Genomic DNA, 14256 nt, shown 5'->3' on the forward strand with positions numbered 1-14256 from the left:
ACGCTTGAACCTGTACCAGTACTGTGTGTTTTTGAAGAATTTGAATGATATTTTGTTTGTAAAGATCTCCATGACAATTTGGCAGCTTAATTTCTGGCATTTTGTTTACACATGGCCTCCTAAGGCTAAAATTGAAGAAACCATCTGAATCAGTAAGATGGCAATTTCTACAATTTTCTAGGGTCTGAGGGACCAGACTTAAAAATCAGTAATGATGCTAAAATGTAATAATTGGAAAAAAATAATGTGTGCAGCAAGTGGAATATGAAGTCTGTTATTTTGCAATCCAGCAATTTCTCCTTATCAGTCTTCTGGCAAAGTTTTGTGTACGTGTGATTCACCTCTGTTGAGGCATTGAAGGGATCATAGGTCAATTCATCTTTCATAAACAAGAGCTCATTTAGCTTGCAAAATGGAGGCAGTGTTTTGATTAATTGTAACTTATTTACAGTAAAATTTTAAATTTGTTTATCATTGTTCAGTGTTTTCAACTGATGCTTTGATGATGTAGTCAGTAAATCATGATTCCCAAAATATTTTTAACTCCCTTCTCAGCACTTTACATAGTCGCCTGAGAATTGATCAGTCTCAACTCAAGGAAGATATGGAGGTCATCAAGAGGGAGAACTCCCAGCTGTTACGGGAACACAATCATGCACAACAGACCTGTGAGGAACTGAAGAGACTCCATGAGGAAGATCAGAAGGAAATTACGGACCTGCGCAGTCAGCAACAACAAGTAAGTGTTCAGTATACGCTTTTGGATTGTCATCACCAACCAGCTGAATTAAAGAGTGCATGTTTTTTTGAATTGTATGATAAGGGTATCCTGGTGATTTTTATTTTAAAATTCCTTCCCTCTGACACACAGTAAATAGAATGGACATAGGACAGCATATTGCTACAAGAGCTGGGATTTGCCACTGATCTGTTTCCAAGCAATAAGTGACAGTGAAAAGGATTATTGTTATTTTGGTTTGGGTATAAAATGATTATTGTTTCTATTCTGCCCCAGTGCTGGCTGGAAAATGAATAATTGAAATGGAGGGGACCGGGGAAAGTTCACTGAGATAAGATGAGGGATTATCAAAATTTAACAACTAAGTTCAGTCGTTCTTGAGCATTGCAGCTTGCTTCTCTAATGTTTCTTAATGGTTCTTAAAAAAATATGCACTATTTCCATTCCAGTATCAATAAGAGTGTGAATTTACTTTGCCATCCTACTTGTCCACAGAATTTGTTAGTTGAATTGTGTCAAGTGCATAACATAATATAGATTTCTTTTTTGAATATGGTTTTCAGTCTGTGTCTGTACATTTAAAACCATCCTTGTTGTTATCTATGTATGAAGCAAGAACGACAACAGGAGTGGTATGATTAAATGTTTTTACTGAGTCATGCTAGTAATAGTACATGCTGGGCAACTTGCAGTGCAGGAACAACGAACCAGGCCTGTCTGCACCAAAAGAGAGTACCTCCCTTGCTTAGGAGGCCCAGTCGATCCACCACACTATCAGTCGGCCACGTATGCACTTGCCACATTCTCGCAGTCGATCCAATACAGTTGCTTGTGTTTTAAGTAATTGATGCTAATACATTGTTTGCTCTTTATAAGATACCAATAGCGTGAGCACAGGGAAGTGGGCTTGAGCTGTGCTTTAAGACATGCGATATCAGTTCTTTGTTGGAGTTGCACTTGAGTGGCATTGATGATTTCCGGAAGTTCACTACCAAGTTCACCCTTCAGTCATAATGCACAGTAGTATGTGTAGCGGTTAGCATAATGCTTTACAGCACCAGATGCAAGATTATTTGTAAGGAGTTTGTTCATTCTCCCCATGACCATGTGGGTTTCCTCTGGGTTCTCTGGTTTCCTCCCACATTCCAAAAACATATGGGTTATGGTTAGTAAGTTGTGAGTGTGCTCATTGGGGTCAGAAGGAAGGAGACAGTTGTGGAATACTCCCCAGCACACCCTTGATGCAAATGGCACTTTCACTTTATGTTTTGATATACACGTGACAGACAAATAAAGCTAATCTTTATCTTTGAACTCAAAGATCCAGAACTGGATTGGGATGGCCACAATTCCAGAGGTTTAAAAGTCAGCAGGGAATAAGCTGTAAGACAATTTCAGTTTCTGCTAATTCTGCAAGATAGAAGACAGAACATAGAAAACTACGGCACAGTCTAGGCCCTTTGGCCCATGATGTTGAAGATGCCCAATACATTTAATTTTCTTCAATTCCTTTTTCTGTTTGCCCCACCTAAGTAAAAGAAAACATTCTAAGGTTCTTATGGTAGGAAAAACAATGTGATAGATGCCTCTGTTTAGTTCAATGTAGCAAACAGGATTGGGCAGCCTGAACATCAGGGACTTTTACAAAGTACTTTTATGAAAGAAAATCTGACAAACTGGTATGCAGGGGTTTGTACTATCTGCAGTTTTGCTTGTGAAATGGTGTATGTTGAAATTAAGGCAATTTAACCAATAAAAAATTTTCATGGGTTTTGGGGAATACTAGGGGCAAGTGAATAAAGCTCAGAAATGCCAAGGATGCAAAGGGACGTAAGGGAGGAGATTGCTGTCTGCATCTTTGGTATCCATGTTGCATTACTGCACGGTATGGAAACTGCACTTCACAGGTAGTTAAAACTTGCCACTGGCATCACCGGTACCCAGCCTACCCACCATCAAGAACACGTATACAGAAAGGTGCCAGGAAAGGGCCAGTAACATGAAAATCCCACCTTCCTTGGGATCCTCCTTGGACTTTTTGTCCCACTCCTATCATTGAGGATGCTATGTAGCATCCACACCAGGACCATCAGACTCAAAAATAGTTACTTGCCCCAAGCAGTAAGACTGATCAACACCTCAAACCACTGACCCACCCCGCCACACCCCCAACCACCATAACTTTATCATATCCTGTCAATCACCTATGTACAGGCACTCCTGTATACCTAGTGTCACTTTATGGGCATGCAACCAATCTATGCATATAAGATATCTTATGTATTTATATTTATTGTGCTTTTTATTGTAATTGTGTTGGTGTTTTTTTGTGCTGCATTGGAGCCAGAGTACCAATTATTTTGTTCTCCTTTATGCTTGTGTGCCAGAAATGATACTAAACAATCTTGAATGTTGGGCTAATGTACCAGAAGACTGGAGGATAGTTAATGTTGACTCTTTATTCAGGAACGCCGGTAGGAATAACTCGGTAGTTACTGATGAGTGAGCCTTAACATCAGGGACAAGAATAATATTTGCATGAAGTTAGGAGTAGACAGCACAGTTTTTTTTTAGCCGAGATTATTTTACTCAGATCTTCAAAGCATAATTTTCAAGAGCTAAATGTTGTGATCTACCAACACAGCACCGTGAAAAAGGCTGTACTTTTATAATTGTGTAACCTGATCAATTTGAAATTCAGTGGTGTTATATATCTGCAAGACTCTGCCAAATTGAACCACTTTAGAACTTAATTGAATCATATTCTTTGTGAAGGGAGTTAAATGATTGAATACATCGTTTTTTGTTGTCAGGCTGAATAATGGGTGAAAGAATAGATTTGCTTTCTGTAAAGTGTCTGGGAAGATCTATGAACAATGAGCAGTGCATTAATTATAAATCATTTGCTCATGTTCTCTGATCTGCCAAATTGTAATCATCCTTTACAAATCAAATGTCCTAACAAAGGTTCTCAGCCCAAAATGTTGACTGTTTATTCCTTTCCATAAATGCTGCCTGACCTGAGTTTCTCTAGCATTTTGTATGTGTTATTGTGGATTTCCAGTATCTGCAGAATCTCTTGTGTTCTTGTTACCCAATATGGTTCCAAAGGGTGAGTGCATCATGAGCTAGTAGTAGTTTGTCAACCTTCTTACAGGAAGCCTTCAGATAATGAACTATGATAATATTCCCCTTCTTCCACTTCCCACTAGAAAGCTGTTGATTGAACTAAATGGATACAGATCTAGTGAAGGTGTGAGAGTACAACTACAGACTCAGAGGGAGGCAGTGCGTCTGATCTAGACAGTGTTTGGGACTGGAGGGAAATGTGAAACAGAATAAGCACAAACCACAGCCTTGGGATGAAAGGACATTTATGAAGGGGGAAAAAGCCAACAGTATACTGAATGTGGATCAAACTCTTATGTTGTATTCATTATTTCAATCTATTATCAAATTATATGTATGTCAGAATATACTACCCTGGTTTTGTGTATGAGAGGCCACATCTGATGAATCTTTTGGAGCTTTTCAGAGAGCTAAGAGAATAGCTAAAAGTAGGGCAGTGAATGTTGTTGGGATGAACTTTAAGGCCTTTGATAAGGTCCCATGTGGCAGGCTGATCTGTATGGTTGGGTCACATGGGATTCAAGGAGAGCTGGGGAGGTGGATTCAGGATTTGCTCGATCTTAGGAAGCTGAGGATGATGGTTCCCGGTCAACTCTCTCACTGGAGACCTGGGATCAATGTTGGATCTCTTGTTCATTACTTATGTAAATAATGAATGACAGAGACCTTGTGGTGGCACCTGCTACAATACCCTCTGTATTCTTCGGCCTCCAATTCTGCCTATTTAATCATCTCAGTGAAGGACTGCATTATCTGCACTGTATCAGTTACTCATGACTGCTGCACTAACCTTCACTCAATCCACATTTGTGTCTCCATTAACCTGCCCCTAAGACAGCAATATCATTTGAAAGGTTGTCTTATAGCACTTTATCCTGCAAAGGGAGCTCCTTCTGAGCAGTACCTCAGAGAAAATCTGTCAACTTCTAAACTGAAGCCACGGTATCCAGAGTAACACACACATAATGCCGGAGGAACTCAGCAGGTCAGGTACCATCTGTATGAAGTGCTGATATTTTGGGCTGAGGCCCTTCCATTAGGACTGGAAAGGGAGGGGGTAGAAGCTAGAATAAGGAGGTGGGGAGGAAGGGGAAGGAGTACAAGCTAGGAGGTAATAGTGAGGGAGAAGGTAGTTTGAGGGAGGGGGGAATGAATTGAGAAGCTGGGAGGTGATAGGTGGAAAAGGTAAAGGACTAAAGAAGTAAGAATCTGAGGAAAGGAAAGTCGACCATGGGAGAAAGGGAAGAGGACCAGAAAGTGGTGATAGGCAGATGAGGAGAAGAGACGCAAACACGAGGAAATCTGCAGATGCTGGAAGTTCAAGCAACACACACCAAATGCTGGTGGAACGCAGCAGGCCAGACAGCATTCATAGGAAGAAGCACAGTCGACGTTTCGGGCTAAGACGCTTCTTGAGTCCTGACGAAAGGTCTCAGCCCGAAGCGTCGACTGTACTTCTTCCAGTGGATGCTGTCTGGCCTGCTGCGTTCCACCAGCATTTTGTGTGTGTTGCTTGAGGAGAGGAGAAGGAGTTTCCAGTCTATTGCCTTGCAATCCATAATAGTTGGTGTTTGTGAAGAGGGGATTCTTCGCTTTTCTACTATGATCCCCCAGGATAGGTATAATGAGAATGATCAGAATATCCTAATTAATTGCAGCCGTTTCTGGCTTGTAAGACTTGTCTTGCCTCAAGACCAAAGGAAGAATTCCACTGGTACCTGAATTCCAAGGGCAACAGAAAACCCATACCCTTAAGGACAGATCAACACTCACAAAATGCTGGAGGAGCTCAGCAGGTCAGGCAGCATCAATGGAAAAAGGTAAACAGTCGAAGTTTTGGGCCGAGATCCGTTAAAGAGTCCCCAGTGCACCACGGTTCATTGAGAGTGAACACATGTATCCGTTCTTCAGTGCTGTCAAGGTATCTATGGCCCATGATCCCAAGGCTTCCTTCCTTGGTTAGTTCATCTACATTCTTAGATCTCAGTGGGACAAAGTGCAGTCAACACCCAGCAGAAGGAGCACTCTAAATACCATATCAACTGTGACTTAATCCTTGACATTAGTGCCCTTGACTACAACCTGCAGCAACCCATTTGAATCAGGCTTGCACACTCTTGACTGATAAGGAATTCAAAAGCACATATGCCATCTAATAAGCAAAATCTTGGGAGAAGCGTGTTTCCCTTCTGTGGTTCTAAAAATTGGTTACCATGGGTTTCAGTCACAAATTCACAGATTCATGGCCCACATGTGGGAAGAGGAGGATATGTCACAGGATCCAAGGGACTTGAAAACACATACTGTGAGATGTCAAGCTGCAGTAATGGTGGAAGGTTCTTTGTGCTCTCTGCCTTGAGAGGTCACACTCCTCAGCTGCTGTCTCCCAGTGGCAGGAGAGCTAGACCTCAATTGGTAGTTTGGATTTTGTCCACCTAGAGGAAAAGATCTCCACATGGCAGGAAGGAGCACCTGTCACAACTTGTGGTCTTTTTTTTTTGACCTCAGTAATCCCTTGACGCCAGTGTGCAGGAGGGACTATAGAGAACCCATTTGAAAATTGTCTGCTTGCAGAAATTCATCTTGATCTTGTTTCACAATTGCATTCTTGCACAAGAAAGAAGCTATGCTAGAATCTGGAGCCAAAATCAAACTGAAAACCGGTAAGTCAAGCAGAATCCATGGAGGGAAAAGGACAGTCGATGTTCATGGTCCATAAATATTTCCAAAATGTTGGTGAATCTCTGGAATTCTCTGTCTGATAGGGTTGTGGAGGCTAGCCCTATGCCCGTTGTGGAGAAGTACTTAAAGTGGAAGGTGATTTTTTTCAAAAATTGGGAGTAAGGGTTTAGTGTGGATCTGCCATAATTGTATTGAATGGTGGGGGGCGGGGGGAGCTTCAGAGGCAGCTGGCCTGTTTTCTTGAATGTACTTGTTGTGTTTAGGATTCAAATTCATTTATTTATCACATTTCACATACAGTGAAATGAGTCTTTTGTGTTAACAACCAACTCATCTTAAGGATGTGCTAAGGGCAACCCGCAAGTGTCAACACACATTCCAGTTGCAATTAGCATAAGCAAGCCTTACCTTCCTCCCATCCATCTATCTCCTCTCCCTCCTCCTCTCCCTCCTCCTCTCCCTCCTCCTCTCCCTCCTCCTCTCCCTCCTCCTCTCCCTCCTCCTCTCCCTCCTCCTCTCCCTCCTCCTCTCCCCCCTCCTCTCCCCCCTCCTCTCCCTCCTCCTCTCCCCCCTCCTCTCCCTCCTCCTCTCCCCCCTCCTCTTCCCCTTCTAACCTCAGGTTAGGTTGCCTCCCAGTGTCCAGGCTCCAGACTTGTGGACTCACTGGCATCGGGCCTCCAGACTCACCGATGATGGGACCCAGAACTCCAGCCCTTGAGCTCTGGACTCACGTACCAGGGACTCACCAGCCCTTGTACCTCCTACCTGCAGAGACCGTTGATCGTGTGGGGGTCCCACTGACCTTCTGGGTGGGAGCACCAGGCCTCATCCTTGCTGGTCTTTGTACACAGCACATGATGCCTCAACATCTGTCCATTGGATGTCCTTCGTCCATGCTGGGAAAGACACATGGGGTTAAAATATACCAGCAAAATTTATTGTGGCCCAGTTCTGTCACTCGTTTGATTAATGAACCTTGCATTTTGTGCTGTTTCAAATCAGTTTCTCCATTTCTAGTGGGAACTTTGTGATTTCTGAGCAGTTTTGACCATATCTGATGAAAATTTGCAGATCTCTCTCCAGCTGACAAAACCAAAAGGCATCAAATCAAATTCTTGTAGATACATAGGGTTCTTTATTTCTATAAATGAACAGAGTTCATAAGATACACTTAGACTTTCCTTCTCTTCATTAACTATGAAGAAACTATTATTTTTAAATAGTATAATCAAAAGAACCTTTTATTTTATAAATTCTGATGAGGACTTTCTTTGGATTCTTGATTTAGCTGTGTAAGGAGAAAAAAATTCGATGGTGATATTTTTTCGTGTAATGATCTTTGAAAACAGTTTATTTTCCAACCATGTTTGCACTGAAGTAAAAATTTAAACAAAAAGGGGTAAAAAAAAAGCTTTGATTAAGGTTAATTGTTGGTGAATGTTGGTGTTTTCGTCCCTGATATGACGCATTAGATTTGTTTGTTTTCCCGAGACGTTGCAAAAGATGATTTCTCCCTTTAGCCTGAGACACTTAAAGGGCAAAGGAATGATTGAATAAAGCTGCTCATTCAGGTTCACAGCTTCCATTCATGTCGGACAATGCTGCTTGTTTGATGAATGCTTTTTAAATTCAGATTAGAAACAGAAAGCCATTGCAAATTGAATGAAGTGAACATTCTGGAACTATATATAAACATTTAACTGACACATCTCCAAGGGAGAGATTTTATAGAAAAGTTCATGGTTTGCAAAGAGAGAACTGTGGCAGCAAAGCCAAGGTTCTTCGAAATGTTAAGCCCACGCTTCATTTGATGTAAGAAAAGAACTTAGTATGTATAACCAACCCCTGTGCATTCAAATAATGTGTGAGTGGAGCTGACTTTATTTGACTGCAGAAAGTGATTCCTGAATTCCAAGTTAAAACTAAACTTTAGGAATCAAAATAAAGGTTTGCACAAACAGAGTAAACCACTTAACAGTCCAGCGAGTCAAAGGTCACTGAACAGCACAAGTGAAGGTTTGTCCCTCCTGAGTTTGTTTTTTCTTCACATTTGGAAAGCTTCTAAAATTGAAAGACTGCTTGTAATTTTAATGCCTGTTTTGTACATAAATTAGATTTTTATAAATGCTACTTTTTAATAAGTATTAATTTGTGGCAAATCTGTGTGATACTTGGAATTTAATTTGTCTTTGCCAAGCATACACATGTTCTGCACCATATGTGATGAACTGTGATTGATTAGTTGTAGTAGATTATTTTGATAATGTTGCTAGCTGTTCCAGAACTTTGCTTGGCATTTTTATTGCATGATTTTATCACGTGTCCTTTTCACTGTTTTTCTTAAAATTATTTAATTTTGCATGTTTTTCCTCAGCTTTTCTTTATATACCTGTACCATTGCACATCAAATACAGAGGCTGTTAAATTCCCCCGGTGGCATGTAATATCTTCATGACTTAGATTACTTATTGAAAGTGAGCATTGATTATCCTGTAGTCAATGGTTTCCTACCTAAACATTCCTCCTTAGCACTATTTGAAGGAGACCATGAGACGTCATAGTTCTCTGAACTCAGGTGCAGATAATCAGTCCTTTTAGTTTGTGTCAGAACTGGCCAGTCTTCAACCCTTAGTATTAATGCAGTTTTTCTCTCCACAGATGCTGGGAATTTGTAGTATTATTTCGCTTTGTATATATTTTCTATCTCACAGTTCTAGCAGTATTTTTTTCTTTCTCATCCCCTTTGTCATTAATATACTTTCATCATCTACAATCAGATTTTGATTGGCCTTTGCAAATTCTGAGACTAACAACACCTCATTTTGTGTCATTTAGTCTTAAGTCCATCCATCCAACCACAGACATTCTTGTCAGTGTTACTTTGAACCATCGTCATTGCCTTTGTTCCCTTTACATCTCTGCTTGATGGAATCATATTTATATATTGTTTGTCCATCGTCATCATCGATGAAGACCTCGGCACCATTGATGGTGTCGAGACTAGCGCGTGATTTGGATTTAAGTGAGGGAGAGTTGCGCAGTGTCAGCCTCACTCTCCCTTCCCAATTCCCATCTGGATCCAGTGGCAAGACAGAGTCGAGACGGCTGGAGATCATACTGTATATATATATAGGCTGTTTCCTCCAACTCATCCATGTAATTTATTTTAATCTCACTTTCCTGCAAAGGTTGCAAGGCCTGCACCCTTTTCATTCATTTCGTATCCACCCACCCGTCCAAAGGATTTTTAAATGCTTTGATTGTACCTGCCTCTATCATTTCTGGCAATTTGCTCCAATTACCCACCAGCCTCTGTGTGGGAAAAACTTGCTCCTTTTTCCTTCTCTCCCCTTAAACCTTTGCCCTTTAGTTTTAGACTTCACCACCCTTGGAAAAAGGCTGTGACTGTCTTCTCTATGTCCTTCATAATTTTATAAACCCCTATGTGATCACACCCCCAAACAAACCTCCTGTGTTCCAGTAAGAAAAAATCCAGTCTATCCAGTCTCTCCTTTGAACTAAAGCTTCCAGGCAACATCCTGCACTGTTGGTAGCATCACCGCATACTTTCTATAATATGGTGACCAGAAGTGCATACAGTATTTCAAGTGTGGCCTAATCAATGTCTTGTACTGCTCCAACATGATGTCCCAACTTTTATGCTCTTGCCTAGGTAAGCATCACCTTCACTACTCAGTCCACCAGTGCCAACATTTTCAGAGAGCTTTGAACTTGTGGCCCAAAGTCTTTCTTCATATATCAATGCTTTTGTGGTCCCTGCCATTTACTAAATATATATGGCCAGTATTGGACGGCTCACAGAGTCATTACCTCACACTTGATTGGATTAAATTCCATTTGCCACTGCTCTGTCCAACTTTCCAGCTTTATTTGACACACATACATCAAAACAAAGTGAAATGCATCATTTTCGTCAGTGACCAACATAGTCCGAGATTGTGGCACAAGTTTTGCCATGTCCACTGCCAACATAGCATGCTCACAACTTGCAACTCCTAACGTACATCTTTAGGGTGTAAGAGGAAACTGGAGCACCCAGAGGAAACCAGTGCAATCATGGGGAGAACATACAAATTCCTTACAGACAGTGGCGAGAATTGAATCCCATTTGCTGGCACTGTATAGTGTTACACTTACCGTTCTGCTACCGTGCTACCCCAGCTGCTTGAGCAATCGTTCTCTTTATCTACAACTCCTCCGATCTCTGTGTCATCAGCAACCTTACTAATCAGACCACAGATATTCTCATCCAAGTCACCATTTTCGATTAAAAACAAAGGTCGCACCACTGATTCGGAGATTACTACGCTGGCGGTTCTGCTTTTCAGCTTTTTACATAGCTTCCTAAATCTCTCTTCTGGACCTCCTCACCTTTTCTACTTATGTCATTGGTGCCAACATGTAGCAAGACTTCTGGCTGTGGACTGCTGCCTGTGCCATGTACTAGTGAGGGTAAGAATAGGATGATTCGGCAGATAAGTACATGGCTGAGGAACTGGTGCAGGGGGCAGGGATTCAGATTTGTGGATCATTGACATCTCTACTGGGGAAGATACAACCTGTACAAAAGGGACGAGTTTACACCTGAACCTGAGGGCCAGGTTTTCAAGAGCTGTTTGTGAGGGTTTGAACTAATTTGACAGGGGGATGGGAACTGGAGTTATAGGGCTGAGGAAGGGGAAGTTGGTTTACAAACAGAGGCAGTGTGTAGTGAGACTGCTAGTAAGGATAGGACAAAACTGCAGTCAGCAGGATGAGTTGCAGTGTAAAAGGGGGTGTAAAATCGAAAAGGACAGTAAATACAGGACTGAAGGAATTGTATTTGAATGCACGCACTATACGGAATAAGGTAGAAGAACTTGTTAGAAATTGTCAGGTTTGGCTGAGTTGTGGCTGAGGGAAGCTTATAGCTTATATAGCATTCCAAGGATACATAATGTATCGAAAGGACAGGCAGAGGGGGGTGGGGTGCCTCTGTTGGTACAAAAAATATATAGAGGGATACCCATTTAAAACGGAGAGTGGTGAATCTGTGGTGTTTGTTGCCACAGGTGGCTGTGGAGGCCTAGTCTTTGGGTATATTTAAGGCAGAGGTTGATAGGTTCTCGATTAGTCAGGTCATGAAGAAATACGTGGAGAAGGCAGGAGATTGTGGCTGAGAGGGGAATTGAACTGCCATGATGAAAGTGGCAGGGTAGACTTGATGGGCCAAATGGCCTAATTTTGCTCCTATGTCTTATGGTCTTAACGGTCTTATTCCTGTGCTATACCACTGATTACAGACATCCAGTCAGAACAGCAATTCTCTACCACTTCCATCTACCTTCAATCACCGGTTCAATTTTGGATCCAGTTTGTCAAAACTCCTTGGACCCCATGTGTTCTAACTTTGTTGACCAACCTTTATGCAGGATCTTATCAAAAGACTTCCTGAAGTCTACATCTACTGGCTTCCCTTCATCAATTTTCTTAAAAACCTCATGCATTTAGTGGCCACTTTATTAGGTACCTTCTGGAGCTAATAAATGGTTGTGTTCCGCTGTAGAAACCCACCCCTCCCCCCACTTCAGGGTTCAAAATGTTGCAATTCAGAGCTGCTGTTCTGCACACCACTGTTGTAACATGTGGTTATTTGAGTTACCTCACCTTCATGTCAGCTTGAACCAATCTAGCCATTCTCTTCTGACCTCTCTCATTAATGTAGAATGGGAGACCTCTTCGCCAAGCACCTGTGCTCCGTCCACCAGAAAAAGTGGGATCTCCCAGTGGCCACCCATTTTAATTCCACTTCCCATTCCCGTTCTGACATGCCAGTCCATGGCTTCCTCTACTGTTGCGACAAGGCCGCACTCAGATTACAGCAGCATCACTTTATATTCCATCTGGGTAGCCTCCAATCTGATAGCATGAACATTGGTTTCTTAAACTTTGGTAGTGCTCCCCCCCCACCCCTTCACCATTCCTCAATCCCATTTCCATCTCTCACCTTATCTCCTTACCTGCCCATCACCTCCCTCTGGTGCTCCTTCCCCTTTTCTTTCTTCCATGGCCTTCTGTCCTTTCCTTTCAGGTTCCCCCTTCTCCAGCCCTGTATTTCTTTCACCAATCAACTTCCCAGCTTTTTACTTCACCCCTCCCCATCACCTCATGTTTCTTCCTCCCTTCCCCCCACTTTCTTACTCTGACTCCTCATCTTTTTTTCTCCAGTTCTGATTAAGGGTCTTGGCCCAAAATGTCGACTGTACTCTTTTCCATAGATGCTGCCTGGCCTGCTGAGTTCCTCCAGCATTTTGTGTGTGTGTGTTGCTTGGATTTCCAGCATCTGCAGATTTTCTCTTGTTTGCCATAGTTATCATCTGGCTCCACTCAAAAACGTCCCTTCTGACCCTTGAAGGGACCTAATCTTTCCCTAGCTACCCTCTTTTTTTTCCTAAGATATTTATAAAAGTTTTTGAAGTCTCTTTAGTTCTGTACACCATTTCACGTCCCTCTTTCGCCCTAATCTGTTTGATTTCTCTAGCCACTAAATCCTTTCTGTTATCTGATTATTTCCAGCATTTAATGTTTTTAAGTCAAAATGTTTATGATTGGTTCTGTTATGCTTTATGAGTACTAATGCATTTTCAATCCAATTTGAGATTAATCATGTTGTCATTGAAAGAGACAAATGAATCTCCTGTCATTAAGCCTCCAGATCCTGGTTTTTCTTAAGCCTATTGTGTCTGTTTCTAAACCCACTGGTTTCCTATATTTGCTCCTAAGCCCACTGTGCAGTTTTGTCACCTCAGTGTATAACTGTGTTTGCACTTCCTTTCATTTAACTTCATCATGCATGTTTAAAATTTGATAACTTCCAAGTACATTTCCTCTCTTAAGTACTTAGGATTTCTTGATAATATAGATGTATTTCTACAATCAAACATGTTTGATGTCTTTACTATCAAACATGTCTAAACTACTTTCAACTTCTGTAATCTATTAACTATATTAATGTTAAGAACCATTTACAGGCTAACTTGCAAGTACAGTGCTCCAAAAGCCAGATTTCTTGTTTAAAATGTAAATGTTTTCCTTTTCAACTTTTAAGAGACCAAAATTGTGTGTTTATAATTTCCTGTTTTGTACTTATGGTAGGATTTGCCTGGCGGACCTGAATGGGAGGGGGAGATCTCATTGAAACCTTTTAAATGTTGAAAGGCCTCAATACAGTAGATTTGGAGAGGATGTTACCTATGGTGGGGGAATCTAGAACCAGAGGATGTAGCCTCAGAATAGAGGGGCATCCACTTAGATGAGATGAGGAGGAACTTTTTGTAGCCAGTGAGCGGTGAATCTGTGCAATTCACTGCCTCAGGCAGCTGTGGAGGACAAGTCTTTGGATATATTTAAGACACTGGTTGATAGATTCTTGATTAGTTAGGGCATGAATTTACTAAATGGTCACCAATATCTTTGTCTTTGATTGGTCGGATTAATGCTATGAAGATGATTATTTTGCCTAAATTTCTATGTATTTCAATCGGTTTCAATTTTTGTTCCAAAATCTTTTTTTAATAATGTTGTCTCAAAATTTTCGTCATATATATGGCAGAACAAAAATCCTAGGCTAGGTAAAAGGCATTTACAGAAATCTTAAAAGGGGGGGGGGGGTTAGCGCTCCCGAATTTTAGATTTTATTATTGGGC

At 41.4% G+C, this 14256-nt stretch overlaps 1 protein-coding gene across 7 annotated transcripts in view; it reads left to right on the top strand.

Annotated features, from left to right (window-relative positions):
- dlg5a (discs, large homolog 5a (Drosophila)) overlaps nucleotides 1-14256 on the top strand; it is a 235166-nt gene that overhangs the window by 110301 nt on the left and 110609 nt on the right. For all 7 annotated transcript variants that reach the window (XM_063070421.1, XM_063070424.1, XM_063070425.1 and 4 more), the window contains exon 6: nucleotides 556-739. In XM_063070421.1, the coding sequence (XP_062926491.1) occupies nucleotides 556-739 (184 nt within the window). The remainder of the gene's footprint in view (nucleotides 1-555; nucleotides 740-14256) is intronic.

Source organism: Mobula hypostoma, chromosome 18 (genome assembly GCF_963921235.1).
Source record: "Mobula hypostoma chromosome 18, sMobHyp1.1, whole genome shotgun sequence".
Lineage (NCBI taxonomy): Eukaryota > Metazoa > Chordata > Chondrichthyes > Myliobatiformes > Myliobatidae > Mobula > Mobula hypostoma.